Here is an 18,482-nt window from a genome sequence, read left to right as displayed (position 1 = left end):
TGACAGTGTCTCCCATAACATCCTCATAAACAAGCTAAGGAAGTGTGGGTTGGATGAGTGGACAGCAAGGTGGACACAGAACTGGCTCAACAACAGAACTCAGAGGGTTGTGATCAATGGAGCGGAGTCTGGATGGAGGCCTGTCACTAGTGGTGTTCCCCAGGGGTCTGTGCTGGGTCCAGTCCTGTTTAATATATTCAGCAATGACGGGGATTAAGGGATAGAGCGTAACCTCAGCAAGTTCTCTGAAGATACCAAGCTGGGAGGAGTGGCTGATACACCAGAAGGCTGTGCTGCCATCCAGTGAGACCTGGACAGGCTGGAGAGCTGGGCCAAGGGGAACCTCATGATATTCAACAAAAGCAAGTGCAAGGTCCTGCACCTGGGGAGGAACAACCCCATGCACCAGTACAGGCTGGAGGCTGACGTGCTGGAAAGCAGCTCTGTTGAGAACGACCTGGGAGTGCTGGAGGACAACAAGCTGACCATGAGCCAGCAATGTGCCCTTGTGGCCAAGAAGGCCAACAATACCCTGGGGTGCATTAAAAGGAGTGTGGCCAGCAGGTCGAGGGAGGGTATCCTCCCCCTCTATTGCACCCTAGCGAGACCATGTTTGGAGTACTGTGTCCAGTTTTGGGCTCCCCAGTTTAAGAAGGACAGGGAACTGCTTGAGCAAGTCCAGTGGAGAGCTACCAAGATGATCAGGGGGCTGGAGCATCTCCCTTATGAGGAAAGGCTGAGAGACTTGGGTTTGTTCAGCCTGGACAAGAGAAGACTATGGGGGGACCTTATCAATAAATATCTGAAGGGTGGGTTGTCAAGAGGGTGGGACTGGACTCTTTATAGTGGTGCCCAATGGGCACAAGTTGGAACACAGGAAGTTCCAGCTAAACATGAGAAAAAACTTCTTTACAGTGAGGGTGACAAAGCAGTGGCACAGGCTGCCCAGGGAGGTTGTGGCATGTCCTTCTCTGGAGGCATTCAAAACCTGCCTGGATGCGTTCCTGTGCCCCCTGCTCTAGGTGTGCCTGCTCAAGCAGGTGAGTTGGACAAGATGATCTCCAGAGGTCCCTTCCAACCCCTGCCATTCTGTGATTCTGTAAAACACAAATCTTAATTCACCAGCACCCAGAAAGTACTTCGCATGAAGCATACTACAATCAAGCCAAACTGCAGTCTCTGCATTCAAATGATTAAGCATATGAATCCTACAATGGTTGTGCAAACAACATGGAATTAAAATCTAAAATGTATAAATTGCAAAGTCACTTTGCTAAATGCTCTGAGCCTTTTAAGAACTTACTGGGGAAGAAGCAAATGCTCTGAAGCTCACTGCTAGGATGCCATCTGACCATTCATGTGACACTGGATCGAACTGTCCATATAGCTGACCCATTGTCATTGATTTGGGATTTAAGACAGTGATCTGAACTTTGTTTTCTTCCATCAGCCCCTGAAGCCACAAAAGTAATAGCTTCTGTTAACATCAAACATGCAATTTATTACGCCATTTGTTTTATTTTTAATTTTACAGTTATGTATTACTAAATCTTCATAAAAATTTCATTAGTTTACAGCAGGAAAGACATTACACATATTACATTCGAAAGATGGTGTACCAGTGTCTAAATACAATTATCCCAACTTTATCATATGTAGTTGGAATTCTAATTTTAATACTGAAGAGTGGCTTGATAAATAAAAATTATTTTTTTTTAAGTGTTAGTGAACTGGTAATTAGGCAGTCAATCAAGAGATGCAAGTTCTATTCTTAAACTTAGAGGGATTACAACATGTCAGGCCCTTTTGTCTCTCCATCTCACTTTTCCCATGTTTAAGCAGTAAATATGACTGCCTTGATAAATTTCTGAGATTGATATCAAAATGACATTACAAAGTTGGTTTGGGTTTGGGGTTTTTTTCTTTTTACTTAAAACCATGTGAAGATATCTAATTTTACTTTTTTATTGAACTTCAACTGATTCTTTCTTCTCTGCTTGTGACTAAATATGACATTTAATACTGTGCACATCAGATATCAGGTGGTTAAAAACTACTGTTCTACAGGAATGAATTACAAGCAAACTGACAAACTGCAAACACTCATTTGAACACCTACTTATAATAGCCTTAAAATATAAGAAATATGTATCCCTGATTTAGTAAAAAAAACCTCCTTGCTTCCAAAAGCAGCCCTACTGTTTATGAACTTGAACTGAGAAACCAGGAGTTTGGCATCATTTCAAGGCAGTCTTGAATGCCTTGAATGACTGCCATCTTCCCACAGATACACATAATCTTTCTTTGATTCCCTTCATGAAATACAAATGCAGGAATTTATTATGCTGTTTCAAAGGAGAAACAAGTGTGTTTATAAAAAAATATGATTACAACTTCGTTTTCTGACAGTGTGTATTGAATTATAATTCATTCCAACATACTTTTTTATTTCACCAAAGTGAGCATTCAGAGGGAAATGTAATATTTAAAGAAAGAGGAAAATGGATAACATCTTAGAAAGAGTTAAGGCATGTGAACAGCAAACACAAAAGCATGACAAAAGTTCAATTTAAAAAACCAGAACAACTGAGTTCAGCAGCTTTGTCACAGTTGCCCAGCTAAAAAAATTAACACACTTGTGATGACAAAAATTTAGATTTACAATCTTCAAGATTTGCAAGTACCTTACAATTTTCTTTTGTATTATTTCTGTTAGCAGCTTCTTACTTCATTTATGACAAATCTCTCCTTCTCATCTTACTCATCACAATGTCCCCAATTATAAAATTTGGATATAGTCCCAATACTAGAGTTCCCAGAACAAAACACTAATCACTTCAGATCAATGAGAAGATTTTCCTCAACATGATAAAAATCCTCCAAAAAAGCAATTATCATATATTCAAAATGAAATTGTGTTGATTAGTTTCATACCAGTTCTTTTGGGGGGGAGCTCCAATAGGTGTGATGACCATTAAATCAATCATTAGAGTTGATTGAGAAGCTGAGCTAACAGAAAGAAAATCATAAGACAAAAATTTCTTACTCTACCACATAACATTTTTCCTTAACAAGCAAAAATGTGAAGGAGCAGACAATGATTCACTGAATTAAAAGGAAAAGCAGAAAGTTAAATATTGTTTTATTGGAGCAACAGGCAGGAACAGAATTTCTCCAACATACCTAAAGCCAAAGTTTTACAATTTAATCTCTAATATAGCAAGCAAATAAGTAACAGCTTTTAATAAAAGATCATAAGAACAGAGTTCTGTTCCATAGCAATACCAATGTAAAAGTCTAGCCAGTCTAGTGCCTGAAGATCACCATTAAGGAAATAAAACAATATTGCTAGGCTGGTTGGTTGCATGTTTCCAGTCAGCCAGCCTGAAGAAATTCAGTATCCTAAAGATCACTTATGCTTTGTGGTTATTATTATTTTTCTCTGGAGGTGCCTGAGGTTCACTGAGTGGGACAGCCACCTCTCAAGTCCCAAATCCTAAACATCTTTAATTTCAGAAACAGCTAAAGAAGTGCCTTGTACTGGGTTTACATTCCATCCTAGCAGATCAGACTAGTCTGAATCTAGAGGTCCTTAGAGCACAGAATACTAAAGAAAATAACTATGATCAGATTATTCTGCAAGAGCCTCCACAGCCCTGCCACTTGGCAGGATTCCAGAGATCCCATATGAAACACTGATATTTTGATGGCTTGAATTTGAGCAGGATTTGATATAGCTATACTACTGGACCACTTAAATGTTCCACAGAGAACAATTATTACCCATTTCTATGTCAGGTAGGAAGTTATTTAGCAGAACAGCTCTTGGATTTGTTTCAGATCCAAAATTTGTCTGAAAAATTGAAATACCATGGTTTAAAAAATAATAAAAATTTGAGACTATTTAGTTTCTAGGTTTACATTGGCTTATTATATTTTTATCAGAAAAATCTTCAAAACTTTGTAGAAGTTTATGAAGCAGATCCATTGTTTGGTGTAGTTCTGAATTGAATAACACCCGTTCAAGTAAATTCTGTATTCAGTATAAATACTAAAATGTTTATAAAATTTGTTTGAAAACATTTTTCACCAGAAATATTTACAAAAATGTTTAGATACCTTCTTGCATATGTCTCCCAATGCTCCTGCCAAAACTCGATATGCACATGTTTTTCCCGCAAAAGGTTCTCCAACTATCATAAACCCATGACGCACAATCATCATCTCATATATCTGCAGGATCTTCATAGCAAATAAGTCAGTCATTTGCAAATTCATAGCTTCACAGTTTGTTTTGATGGCTTCCAATAGGTCATTGTAGTCTGGTTTTGGTAGCTTCACACCAGGAAACAAATCAGAAGTAATACCCTATATCCAAGGAATTAATTGGAAAGTACACTTATTTTCAACAGTAATTTGGTTTGAAACTCATGCAATCAAACTTTTGTTGATACTAATATCTACTGTGATTAAAATAATTATGAATTTCACGTCACCCTTGTCTGAGCCAAAATTCTGACTTTGTAATTTATTATTGATATTTATTTCATGTAGCTTTTTCATGTTTACCTGAGCACATAGAGGAGGGATTAACTTTCTAAGCATATTCTTTCCTGATAAACATTTGCTTTTATTAAACTAGTTTATAAAACTTGCAGTTAGAATATAGAGAAAGAATTGACATTTTTCCCTTAATAACTGAAAAACAGTTAACTACAATTAACTACAATCTAATTGTAAAAGCAAATATCCTGCAGTTTTGCTTACAACAAAACAAGAAAGATACAGAATTAACTAAAGACATAACAAATGAGAAAAAGAATCGTAAGGTGATCATTTAAATTAGACAGAACTGCAGCATCAACTTGGAAAGCAAAGATTACTGAAAAAAACCAAACATTCAAAATACAACATATTCTTTAGAAATGACAATGACAGCAATTATTGGTGGACTTAGCATTATTTAGACATTTTTCCTGTTACTTTTTGCATTGGTTTCCTTCTACTGTGTGCTTTGGTTTTCTTTTAGCACTGTTAGTTTCCACTGTTAACACATTAATGAGCATACCACATCCTGACCTTAAAGTGTGTGCTTTATTAAAGTGTATTAAAATAAAAATATATGTTTAACATTCTGTGCTACCAGGGACATGTTTTACAATTAACTATGACAAAACCAGGGCTTTTCCAATGAAAATAATCATATTTCCCAAGTAGAAATATCAACCTGTGCTCAAGGTGAGCAGCTTTTCTTGTTTGAAACACATTTGATGTAAAATTTCCATTGGTCATGCATCTCCTGCACTTTTTCTCCACGCACTGTTAAAGTATGATAGGGCCCAAAGACTTTTTGATAGGCCCAATGCAATATACTACAAGATAGTATTAAAGCAAAATCTCTTTAAGTGTTTTTTTAAAAAAATCAAGATTCAAAAATCTGGAAGGACTATAAATAATTTGAAGTGAAGCAGAGTTTTAAGCAAAACATGACAGATAAAGCATGTATCATTTGCGTGCTCCTACATAAACACAGGGAGTTACTGAGTATCCCAAGCCAGATGTACCTGACTACACTGGAGACCTGAACAATTAAGGCAAAACTAGAAAAATTAAAATTAATGAGGGAGGACATGGGTGTTTCCCCATTTCTCTCAAGCATGACATATAAATTGAGGGACAAAATTAATATTTCTCATAATAAAATTGGAAATAAATCTTAAAATCACATTTAAAATTTTAAATTACAATATTACTGCTGAACTTAAACCTTCTAATTAATTGTGTATCTTTTAAGAATTTCAAAGCAAGCTACTTTAATCCAGAACTAACAGAATTAGGGTTTTACAATTCCCACATACTCTAGGCCTAACTTACTGTTGACTCTTAAATCTGTCCCACAGTTTATAACTAATTGCAGTGACATTGGGGCATCATGTTCATTTGTCAGTGTCTTTCCTTGTAACATGCACCTGTTCTGTACTGACATAATCATCTACTTTAATTCTATTTATTAGCCTTATGTTCCTTAGCCTTCTTTTGCTGTTTACAAATCAATAATGTGATACTTCCTAGCTTCAAACTATAAAATTTTTCCTGGTTTTGCAATATGCCAGCAAACAAATATTAGTATGTGCAAGGCTATTTCATCTCTAAAGCAACGTACATTTGTTATACTGTGAAAGTGAAAAACATATAGTATTATTTCATAAATATACCTTCTGTACACTAAATTCTTAACATTGCTATTCTTAAAGACTGAAACGTAGAGAAACAGCTAGTGAAGATGCTTCAGTTTTCCCAGACAACTTCTCTAAATTTATCTTCACTATCTCAAATATGGAATCTCCCTTCATGGTCATTATCTGTTCTCAAGGAACAAGTGTGTAATTTAGGCAGAATTTTAATTAGATTACAGTAACAGTGTCCAGAGACATATGTTCACTTCCTAATTCATTACATTTTCATACACTTTGGGAAAGGCAATTACCTTTCCTATACTTCAGATTTCTAAGGCTTTTTCTTAAAAATACCTAGAGCAAAGAGCTTCCATGTTACCTTCATGCTCTTGTGGAAGTTTTCTTACAGAAATTACCTCATTTTATTCCATTACAAAATTACACAAAAATAAGTATTATGCACTGAAAATACAACTAGAACAAATACGATTGCTAAAATATAACTATTACTATCCAAAACAACTCATGAGAATTTTTGATGTTAAGAGCGTACAATTGCACACAAATTCCCATGGCTGTACGTGAAGAAATAATTTTTTTCCAAACAAGATCTTTTTGCTAATGTTTAAAAAGGTACACATGAAGGACAAATATTTCACAGTTTCCAATCATTTATATACAGCAGCCCAGATCCTTTCTTCTTTTTCTAACAGGATACAGAAAGCTCACAGCTACCGAAGAACATTGCAAACTTTTCCTAATGAAGTTCACAGCTCACAGCTGTGTTGGACATGTCTGGTTCAATCAGAGGTATATTAAACACACCTATCCTGTGTAACAGATTAGAAGTCCAATCCTAATGGCACATATTAGGACACAGACTGACTGTTGGTGCATCCTGTAAATCAGGGGAGAAGTTATAGATCATTTCTCCAGCTCAGTTCCATACGGAGATCAACTCAGGACAAGAATGAATGTGGGCCACTTAGTCTATTTACTGTTTTGCACGTTTTAAATAAAAATCCAAATTTCTCTTATGAAGAGGAGACTATTAGTACCTACCTATTTCATAAGAATACTTATACAGTACTCTGAAATCCTGACTACACGATATATAAAAATAGTATGTTACCATCTCAAACAGGACACTTGGAAGAAACTTTCATTGTCTAAACTATCAAAATCCAAACACTCGCTATATACACCTAGAAGGAACAGTTAAGACTAAGTTTTAAAATAATTATAGGCTAGGTTAAAAAAGTCTTTGGTCCATCTCTCTGATAAACCTGTGATATAATATTTTTTAATCAACTAGTATTTCTAGCAGGCTCTTTATGTTACTAAAAATCTCTATGTTTTCTACCTCAAAAAGTGGTAAATCATGAGACAAGAATTTAGGCAGATTGACATCTGTAATGGATCTAAGAAGCAAAACTTCCTCATCTTCCATCGGGTACTTCAGCTAAAAAAAAAAAAAAGCGTTAGTTTTTAGAGTCTCAAAAAAACTTGCCTTTTTTACTGAACATTTTCTGTTGTGCATCTGTGCAATTATTTTGGCAGGGTCAGGTCCACTGATAACAGCCTATGTTCTGGGTGTATGTGTATACATTCATATCAAGGTGTTCACAGTAGGTTTCTATAGTCAGGCCAATTTCACTTTAATTTATGCCCAGTAATGGGTGTTACTATAAATTTGATATGACTTTTTTTTCCCCAAACCATTGCTTTTTTGCTTTCTAATATGTATTCCTTTTCTTCCTAAGAAGGATAATTTTCCCCACTTTGACATAAAATGTCTGCTTTCAGCAAAGTGGAAATTGTAAAAGCCTGCATGTAGATCTCTCTCCCAGATTATTAAAAAAATAATAAAAAATTATGTGCTTCTTTTGCCACAATACATAGCTTAGTTACTGATTTTAGGTTTTGTAGGGGTTTTTTGTAATAGTAGGATTATAGATTGAAAGAATGTTGGAATGAAAGAATTACAAATTATACTAGTCTACCTAGATAAAAATTAGTGAATTAATAAAACAACAGCTCAGTTTCTTAGTAAAATGTATTCATTCATCCACAATGCAGGCCAAAACAAAGTACTACATCCTACACCATTTTTCTTAAAGATAAGTCACATGTGACAGATATTAGTCAGCATTACTGGAAAGTATTCACATACTATGGCAAAGGCATCTAAAACTGATAAGAAAGGCAGAGCAAAGCAGTGGCCAACATGCCAAACAAGTCAGTAAATTTGCATTTAACTACAATTCTTGAAAGATAATCAGCACACTTAATAGGCATGTCATTCAGTGACAAGTGGCATAGTGAATGGTCCAGTAGCTTTATCTCATCCTTACTTTCCTCAGCTTATGCCCTAATACATACCCTTTTCATTTTCATAGGTATCACAGGATGAAATTTTAAACACCAACTTGCCATTATGTAGAATAGTGTAACTTCTGCTATGAAAGGGACACATTACTAAATTATTGGATGACAAAGAAAATTAAAAAAGATATTTACCTTCAGGTTGCCAGCAGCAGTCAGTACTGACTTCACGGCTCTCATTCCATAATCATAATGGTACTGAGAAGATAACTGCTCTGAACACAGACGATACGTAGCTACAATTTTTACAGATAGAGGTCGAGCAGTAACAAACCCACAAGAATACAGAACAATCTCCGCAATCATGGCATAATCGGGAACCATCATAGCTACTGTTCTAAAGAGAGCCTAGTAAATGCGTATATGAAAAATCACATCAGAAAAAGTTATACCACATTGTTATATGCAACTTTTTTTCTACAATTACATAAAGTACTGGTTTTTTAAATTATTTCATTAATGCAGTGGCAGCCAATTAAATTTAACTATCACGAATATTACTACAATATATTTAATGGCTTTCCATAAACACTTATAAGTACTTTATTTTCCATTGTGACAATTTGTCATTGTAGGTCTTCGTCATTCCAAGATTAACAACAAAAACACATAAAGCACCACAAGCTCTAGAAAGAATAGAGGAGTGCAGTACAATTACCACAAACAAGTTGTTGTTGTCAGACTCCTACTAGCATTGTTTAGCTGCAACCTATGCTTCAAATTTTGCCATCGTTCTACCAAACAAGCATCAGAATAATTCCAAACACACAAAACTTTCGCTACTTTGTATATTCTACTAGGAAGTTTAAAAAGTTATCCTCTTTCATCTATACAAGCACTATATTTGAATCTTTTATTCATACTATGTGTTAGTGAATAAAATTCCCAGACAGTTCTGAGAAATGTTTAAGACTGTACTTTTCTACATTTTTATTAATTTATCAAGATATTTCCTCAGATTTCCTTTTCTTTCTATGGACAGAGGACAAAAGTATTTAAAGGGTTAGAAAGGATGTAGCACTCTTGTAAAAAAATCACTCAATAATAAAAGATTTATATTCTGTTTACATTAAAAACACTACAAGTCCCTTCAGATGAAACCAAAAGGTGAGGAAAAAAGAGCAATTAATAAACACCCCCCACATTTTTATTCAATATTAAGATATTATTCACTGCTTGTACATTATAAAGCACTCCTTTTAATTTTTGAACTTTCAGATGCTTAGCCAAGAAATACACAAAGTTTGGGGTTTTTTTTAAACTTTCTTTTTCTTTATCCTGACAGACAGACCTTGAATCAAGCAACCACTTCCTGACATTTTAAAATTTATTTATTCCTATTTTTCAGTCTAGTTATCCTTTTTAATTTCTTTTTTTTTCTGAGAGATGATTTTTACACTACTGTAATGAAAAACTGAAGGTAACTGATATTAAATATGCTTAATAATGTCTATATTTGACAAAAAGTTATTTATTTTCTTACTTTCTGTATTAGCTATTAAAAGTAATAAAATAGCAAGTGTTATAATACCTTAAGATTATCAGGAAGCTCTGAACGCCCAGCGTAACCAGGATTCATGGTAATGAAGACAGCACATGTAGGGTTCAGTTTCAGTTCAGTTCCTTCAAACACTATTAACTCAGATCCTGAATTGATGCCTATGGAGAAATAAAAACTAATGTCATTGCTGGGCAGGTTTTGTTGCATCTTTATTCTTTGTCATATATAAGTGAAAGATATGATTAAAATAACATGTTACCTCTTTGGATAGTAAAAATCTGCTGAGCAACCACAGAGAGTACTTCCAAATCAATCCTGTTGAATTCATCAAAGCAAGCCCATGCCCCACAAGACAATAAACCCTAGAAGAGACAGACATATGACTAATTAATAGATAACTCCTTATCTTGGACATGCTGATCAAAACAATTCTGCAATAAGAAAAAATTTTAATGTGCAAAGAGAGGACCTATATCCACGATCCAGAGCACTAACTTGTAAACAAAATCACTCCAGATAGAATTTGTTTTGGAAAAAATTACAGAAATTAAAAAAATAAGTTTGCTTGTTTAAAAAAAATTAAGACAAAAAACCTGTACACAATAATCCAAAATCCTAATTCTTCTGTTATACGCGAAGTGCCTATCAAATACACACATTTTGTATGTTTTAACTTTACAGTCAGTATTTTGCAACTGGTCAAGGGGGAAAGATTTCAGCATAGACAAGATCCAAAAAATCTGTTCCTCTTTTCCATCTATGCTAACAGGGTTCACAGTGACAAAAGGCAACATTAAAGACTTTTTCATGGCTAAAATTAACTGTTTTGTTATGGCATATTATGGCACAACTAAAGAATTATTCTCTTTTCCTACAGTTCTGGTTAATTAATAGGTCTTTTATGAGATATGCTCCCCAAATGCTACTCTACCGCCTCTGCAGCACTGGTAGTCTTTTGATGGCATCTCATGCTTTGTTAACAATAATCCTAAAATTCCCAGTTAAGACATGGAATTTTGCCTTCACTGTTCTAAATAAAACCTCTTCATTTAGCTTATTTTGGCTAACTTCCGTCATGTTGAATTTTGAAAACAAATCACATCATTCCAATGCCACCTCAGACTCAGAAGGTAAGAATAATGCCAGGGAGGAAAGCATACTTGCTCTATTTTTGTATCATTGCAGTTCAAACCAGGACACTGGACCATAAGACACAGATGTCCATTCAGGATAGATTTTCATAATACAGAGCTGTCTTCCCAGGCTAATATCAAAATTAATATATGCCTGATTTGTGTAATATAATGATTCTTATCAGCTTATTTAAATTTTAGATTAAACCTCAAGTCCCCTGAAATTTGCAATCAGCTATCAAAAATGTACTCGTTGAAATGGCACCTATGTTGTCTATTTAAAGTAAATAAAATCATTATGGTATATTTCATTTCCAAAGCACATAAAAAACATTTTGATATCTCAGTTGGATTTTAACTTATGGTAAGGCCTATCTGTACAAAACTAGCATTATATAGCAGCCTGGAAGTGGAGACAGATATATTTACAATATCTTAAGACCGCTTCAAGTGCCAAAACAATTAAAGGCCTTTAATATAATTGAGAATATGACTCTCAAGGTTTATCCAAACCTTAAAAAACTTTCCTAATGCAAGGTAATCCAATCCATCAGAACAATTGAAAACCACACACTGTTTAGCTACAGCCTTTGCTAAATCTTTTGTGGTTTCTGTTTTTCCAGTTCCAGCAGGACCTTCAGGGGCACCTCCAAGATGTAGATGTAGTGCACCAAATAGGGTTCTGGAAATAAAATAATTAAAAAAAAAATTGTACAAATTTTCATGCTATTTTTTCCAGCTCCTCTAATTTCTACCAGAAACTTAAAAAAATTTGTTTCATGTCTGCATTTTCCTATGATGGTAGAGTTTACTTGCTTCTGACCAGCTGTGCTGTAGTTTACAAATGTGTAGTAATGTATGAAATTTACTAGAAGTTCACATAAGCTAATAGCTTAATTACCACTTTCTAAATCTAAATCCTCATTGTAATTTGTCAGTTATTATAGTGTCACAAAAGATTAATCTTATTACAAATTTAAATTAAAATATTAATACAGGACCAATTCTATTCCACCAAAATAAATTAATCCTATTCTCATTATGTCAATTAAAACATAAAAAGTACAATTTTGGAGTCATTTATTCTCAGGAATAATTAAAATATCTCAACTAAATAAATTCTTGCTAATACAGTACACTTGGTAACTTGCAGTTTTACCTGTAGCATCTGTCTGTAAGTGGAGTAATAACCAGCCTAGGGGTATTGCCCAGATATTCATATCCATACCTCAGACCAGCATTGATCATCCTTGTTTGTAGATGCCCTTCCTAAGAAACAGGGCATTAATTTCATAGGTTAAATAAATAATTTTTAAAAACCCCACACCCACAACTCAACACTACTTCTCAAGTTCCTTAACAGGCTGCATGCTGTTAGAAACAGCAGACTACTGATCACACTGAGACACTAGTTTCAGTGTCACTCAAACAAACAAAAAAATTACCAATTAATAGTTACTAAAGTATTGGCACAAAAATACCATTTTTTGCATTAACTGTTACCTAAAAAAAAGATCCTACTAATCATGTTGCAGAGTAAAACTGTTGTGTAGCTACTTAGAAAGTTAGCAACTTTCTAAAAGGTCAACAGAAGTAATCGTGACGGATAGCTGTGGTTACATGGTCAATCCGATGACTCCAATACTGCAATGTATGATCCCTACATATACATTTTTCTTGTTTTTACATACAGTGCCTTCTGTATTACAGAAAATCTTGTCCTGATAAATGTAAAATATTGTATCCTACCACTACCCAGTATAAACATTGTTCTTTTTCCAATAAACATCATGCACAAATAAAATAGACAGTAAGTCAGATTAAAAACTCTAACGGAAAATTGTCCTGCCTTTAGCATTCTTTACCCTGCAGAATCAGAAAACCAAAATACACTCTGAGTGAACAATTTTTGTCTGTAAACCCTCCTGCAAATTCAGCAAACGTACTGAGAGTCAGCACTGACGAAAAAAGTGATTTTAATTAAAAACTGTTTACATCTGACTACTCGCCATTCTAGTTAGCAATCCATAAAATTATTGGTTATAGGTATTCTCTTATCAGCAGAAATTCTCATTGTAGTAGCGTAACCATTCTCTGTGCAACAAGCAAACAGAAATTGAAAAACTGTGAACAGAAATTATCTTCTAATAGGATTGAGAGGTATCACTTACCTCCCAGTAGTATCTAAGCTGACTTAACCAGTCAAAGTCACTCTCATCTTTGACTTTCTTGCTTACTAAAGATGCAAGAACATCCCTAGCATGAACATCAAGCACAACAAGCGCTCCTAGAGTCACTCGATTTTGCTTAGACAGCTTTCCTCGCACCAAGGTGACAATGTCCTCAATCTGTCTGTTATTCTGTTCCAGAAAATCCTCTAGTGCCTGCAAAAATATTTAGAAGGTAGGAAGTTGCATGCCTAGTCTAAGGCATAATTATTTTTTCATGTATTACTTTTAGTTCTTTATATTAAAAAGTTTCTCCTCACTGTAATAGTAGTACAATGTCCTTCATTCACTGGTAGTTCAATAGGGTTTTTGGTTTATTTTGGTTTTTTCCTACTTTTAAAGAACCATATGTAAAACATCAGTGATAAGTATTTGGAAACAAAACAGGATACACTATTTTCTTCCTGGAACACAGGAAATAGTCCTTATCTTTTTATACATTTCACATTAAGAAAAGGAAAATGCCACACGTGTTTTAAAGATCTACTTACACGTATACAATACACCTTCTGTGGTTAAGGGACACTGTCATAATAGAAAAACACCTTTATGTCCCACAACATATAGAAACAATAACACATCTATAATTTAAAAAGTTCACAAGAAAATGCATTTTTTTCTACAATTTTTCAGTTTACTGACTTCTGGTTATAGTCTGTTTTCAGTTAGAGCTTAATAATTTCTTTTACACAGTAACTGATAGTTTCTTTAGGCTAACAAGTTGCTAGTAAACAGGAAAAGCCCAATTAAGGAAAGCACTTGCATCACGACAGTACTTAGATGTGATGAAGTGCCTTACTGAATTTAAATTAAAAAGTGGGAATTAACCTTAGTAATACATTCACACCAAAGAATGTTTCTATAAAGGAATGGCTTCTATTTGTCTGCAGAAAACCTTATCTAGGTCTGGTTTAGGTTTTTCTCCCTACTAGACTGCTGTTCCTCTCCAAACACGCTGGGCACTGGTAACCCTCAATAGAGTATGATGGCTTTGAGATCTCTCATCTCAGCCAATTATTTTCCAAAATTAAGTTTGGATAATTATCTGCAGAGTATGTCTTCTTTTTATTAATGACAATAAAGCACTAAACACAGAGTTCAAAAGCAGTTCAATTTCTATAGTGTTGCATTAGAAGTTCCGACCAGGACAAAATCTGAAATACCTCAACTCAAGTCAGGGATAAAACCCGTTTGCTTACCACCAAGCTTTCCTCAGCAAACATGAGACATCAGCTGAGGCACAGAGTATGTCAATTCCCATATCAGTAATATCCCTTGGTGCTATTGTTCTGATCATATGACTGTACGTCACTGAGAATACACATGGTCCACAAGACAATGCTCTCAAAATTATGAAACACCTTTGGTTTTATACTGCATCTTAGTATATTAGTTCATTATTTCATTTTAGTAAGAAATTTGCACCTTTGATTTATGCACAACAGTTCTTTGTTGGAAACAATTCAAAAATGTTTGAAAGGGAGCATGTGTGTATGTTCATGTATGCATAAACACATACTTAATATTAACAAGTGACTTAAAAGATATTGACATCCTCTCCCAGAAAACACTGAAATGCTTCAGGCAGAATGTAGTACTTTTGGCCTCTCATGTGGTCACAGATTGTCTGTCATGTTTCTTATGCTTTAGTATACAACACAGAAATGGAAAAGAATATTGAAGGCTGTAAGACAGGGAGCTCTTCTCCCTGCCACAGAGTTGTTACAGACTGTCAGGAGATGCAAAATGCCTCTCCACTGCCTCACTACATACCAGCCTCTTTCCGCAGCAGAACAAAGATTCTTGGGCTGAAGCCAGATGAGCAGAATTCCCACTAATACAGAATTTGAGTGAAAGCTAGAGGAAAGACAGCTTTCCCTGCATGCCCATGTACAGAAAAGGCTTGATACAGACCAGCAGAAGAGCTTTTGTCTGAGCTCAGAATTCTGTAACAAAAATTCCCAAAAGCAAATGAATTTAACCCTTGCTTAATTTCCTATTTTATTCACTAACAACATTAACTAGAGACTCATTAAGGTGAGGCTGGCTAAAATCTCTAGAATTCCTGTCTCTCCTTCCCAAAATTCTTTCATCAGTTGAGGATTAACAGTGTAGAATATGTAGAAGCCTTATTTCTTTCCCCAAGAAACTGAGGATTTCCTTTATTACCGGGAAAAGAAAACTTTTCAAAACTTTCAAAACTTTGGAAGATCTTCCAATCTGTTGCAAGATTTACTCCTTGTATTAGCAGGTGATGTCCTCCTGTTCCTTCAATACCCTATTCCAAGACACTCAGAAGCTTCTTCTCCTTGCACGTCAGAAGTGCAGCTGCTCAAAAAAGCCACTATTAGCAGGAGCCATTGCTTCAACTTGTGAATAAGCAGAGAGAGTCATACAGCCTTAAAATACTGCTCAATATATCAATTAAAGATTGGATTTAACTTTGTATTTGTGGTACAGCTCAGCTGATCAGGGAGAATAAAAAAATACAAGTTCTTTCAAATTATACCATGTCATTGTAAAAAAACCAGAAATTAAGAGAAGAGTATCATGAAGTATCAAAAAGTTATAACTTTATGTGTAACTGAAAAACTTGATGTTTCTTTCTGTCCAAATACCAGAGAATGCAAATCTAGTTGCCTCATCTGATGGTGGCAATTCTGGAACACTTCAAAATACAACAGGTGAGAGCATTAAGCCTTAGTGATAAACAGAAGAAAGGTTCTACAAAACATGTATCCTGAATCTTAATTCAGTGCCTTAAATACCTTTATTCCCACTAGCACTAGCTAACAGATTGTAAATTCTGTACCAGTCAGGCATATATATTCATTATTTGACAAGAGTGAGGATGGTATACATCTTCTAATGCTAATCCTAGCCCATCTTCATAAAAAGCACTAAACATTAATGAAGGTAAGTTAGACTTCCACACCAGAGACAAACAGACAAGGTACACTAGTCCATACCACCTGAATACACGGCTAGGCTGCTTTCACAGAAACACGTAATCTACATGTTGAGTTAAACAGAATGCACTCTGACATAGTGCGGAAGCTTTGGTGCCTATACCCAAAAAGAAATATTAACTTCAAAGTCTTCAAGGATCACATTTCAGGTAGATCTTTAAAGTACGTACTCAAAAGATTAACTATTACATTGAACACCTATTAATCAAAAAACATTATTACCAAAGATCTGATTTACTACTACATATCAATTTGCCATAAATTTAAAATATACTTACTGTTTGGCCATTTCTAATGGACATCTGCACTTGCATTGTCCAGAAAGTCTGGGATACACAAAGAACTGTTTGTCCAGGCCACTCTCTTACCCAGTTAACACGTGGAGTTTTTGGATAAGCTTCAAGTGCATCCCCAATGACCTAGACAGGAAAAAGCAACACTGCAACCACATGTGAAAACAGGTAATGTTCAGCTTTAGAATTAATCTAGGTTAGGTTGTATTACAGAGAATAAAAAATAAATCAAGGTCTAAGGTCTAGATTTGGCCTCAAAGTCAACTCTGTAATGCTGACATCTTGCAAGCAAATCTCTCAAAGCTAAAAAAGCCACAAAATATCATAATATGACCAAAGTGATCACACAAAATTTCTGAGAACTGATTTCATAACACATTCTAAATTTCAGTTTAATCTTGTCCCTTAATATGACATCAGCTAAAGAACAATCTCTGACAAAAGAATCCTTGGAGCAAGCATTTTTGACTCTACTATTTAACTTTTTAAAATTTTACAGAATTTTGCAACCAGAAATTGACAACAGAACTAAAAAAAAATCATATATATATATATGTATCCACACACACACATATATATATATTACCTTTAAAGACTGAAGTCATTGTTTTCATGTTAGGTGCAAAGAATAAAAAGTGATTCCAGTATATGTTAATGTTTAGTAAAGAAATCAATGCTGAATGACATTAGCCTAGAAAATAAGAGGTTAGGACTTGTTACCTTGTGGACAGACTTCACCATAGCTGCCTCCAGTTCAACCAGCCATTTTTCAACTTGACCTCTAGCTTCTGATGTCACAATTGTCTCTACAAGTTCCACAATCTCTCCTTCACTACTTTTCATGTGTGTAATATGTAACACATCAGTAAATTCCACTGTTGCAATTCCTTCAAAACACTTTTTCAAGTGAGGTTGTACTCTAGAAAACAAAACTAGTATTAAACAGCATGTGACAATTTTTTCTTGCCAATAGTACCAAAGACAACCTACCTATAAAAATCTGAATAATTTACTTAAAAGATCATTTGACATTTGTTTAAAAAAGTTTATCCTCAACAATAATTCTTGTGTACTACCCCCTGCAAGATGCCTACCACCATATTTTTTAAGTTTAGTTTAAATATGTAAAATATTACTTAACATATAAACTAGTAAGGATAAACAAATATTCTTTCTTTAACTGCTAATCCACCTACAGTACATAAAATCTCATTGTTTACACATTCCCAGCAAACTATAGTAAATACTAAGGAATTTGAGTAAAGCAACCAGGCACAACCTTAACACAATAGCTTGTAATAAATAGAAAAACCCACACCTTTAAGATTTTTTTCCCTCACAAGATCACTTGTCCTGTTCATTGCACTGTATGAATGTTTGTGACTGAACTGTCATTTTATTATTTATTTTCATTCTTATTTTTCCATGACCTCGCACTGCATTCACTGCACGCTATCAAGTCTGCATATTGGGAATCAAACCCCAGTTCCTCTGCTTTTAGTGAAGGCTATATTGCTTAATAAGGTCGCTTCTGCAGGAATCTTCATAGAGTTAATTCTACTCAGTATAAGAAGGACTTACACTGAGTTATACTTTTTGCAGTTTAATCCTGAATGAGGTTGGGGAGTAGAAATCCCAGAGTTAAAACATGGCAAAAAACTTCTGAAATACTTTAAACTGCCTGCCCCTAAAAAGGTAAAACTCAAGTCAGCGGTATACATGTTCCACCTGATATTCAGTTTTCTACTGGAAAAAATCAGACATGTTCATTTTACCATGAATTAATATATGGCCTTT

The 18,482-nt window shown here is 34.7% G+C and overlaps 1 protein-coding gene across 1 annotated transcript in view; it reads right to left on the bottom strand.

The window, feature by feature from the left end:
• The window catches only part of DNAH7 (dynein axonemal heavy chain 7), a 122,247-nt gene that overhangs the window by 68,103 nt on the left and 35,662 nt on the right, over nucleotides 1–18,482 (bottom strand). The window contains exons 21-31 of the mRNA XM_064451976.1: nucleotides 17,406–17,604; nucleotides 16,671–16,811; nucleotides 13,367–13,579; nucleotides 12,355–12,464; nucleotides 11,709–11,877; nucleotides 10,322–10,424; nucleotides 10,093–10,220; nucleotides 8,697–8,909; nucleotides 7,540–7,638; nucleotides 4,120–4,368; nucleotides 1,304–1,453 (exon numbers count right to left, since the gene is read on the bottom strand). Coding sequence (XP_064308046.1) covers nucleotides 1,304–1,453; nucleotides 4,120–4,368; nucleotides 7,540–7,638; nucleotides 8,697–8,909; nucleotides 10,093–10,220; nucleotides 10,322–10,424; nucleotides 11,709–11,877; nucleotides 12,355–12,464; nucleotides 13,367–13,579; nucleotides 16,671–16,811; nucleotides 17,406–17,604 — 1,774 coding nt within the window. The remainder of the gene's footprint in view (nucleotides 1–1,303; nucleotides 1,454–4,119; nucleotides 4,369–7,539; nucleotides 7,639–8,696; nucleotides 8,910–10,092; nucleotides 10,221–10,321; nucleotides 10,425–11,708; nucleotides 11,878–12,354; nucleotides 12,465–13,366; nucleotides 13,580–16,670; nucleotides 16,812–17,405; nucleotides 17,605–18,482) is intronic.

The sequence above is a fragment of the Phalacrocorax carbo genome, chromosome 5, assembly GCF_963921805.1.
Source record: "Phalacrocorax carbo chromosome 5, bPhaCar2.1, whole genome shotgun sequence".
In the NCBI taxonomy this organism is placed as follows: domain Eukaryota; kingdom Metazoa; phylum Chordata; class Aves; order Suliformes; family Phalacrocoracidae; genus Phalacrocorax; species Phalacrocorax carbo.
The sequence above is the reverse complement of the archived record's forward strand: the minus strand, read 5'-3'. Positions and strand labels throughout refer to the sequence as shown.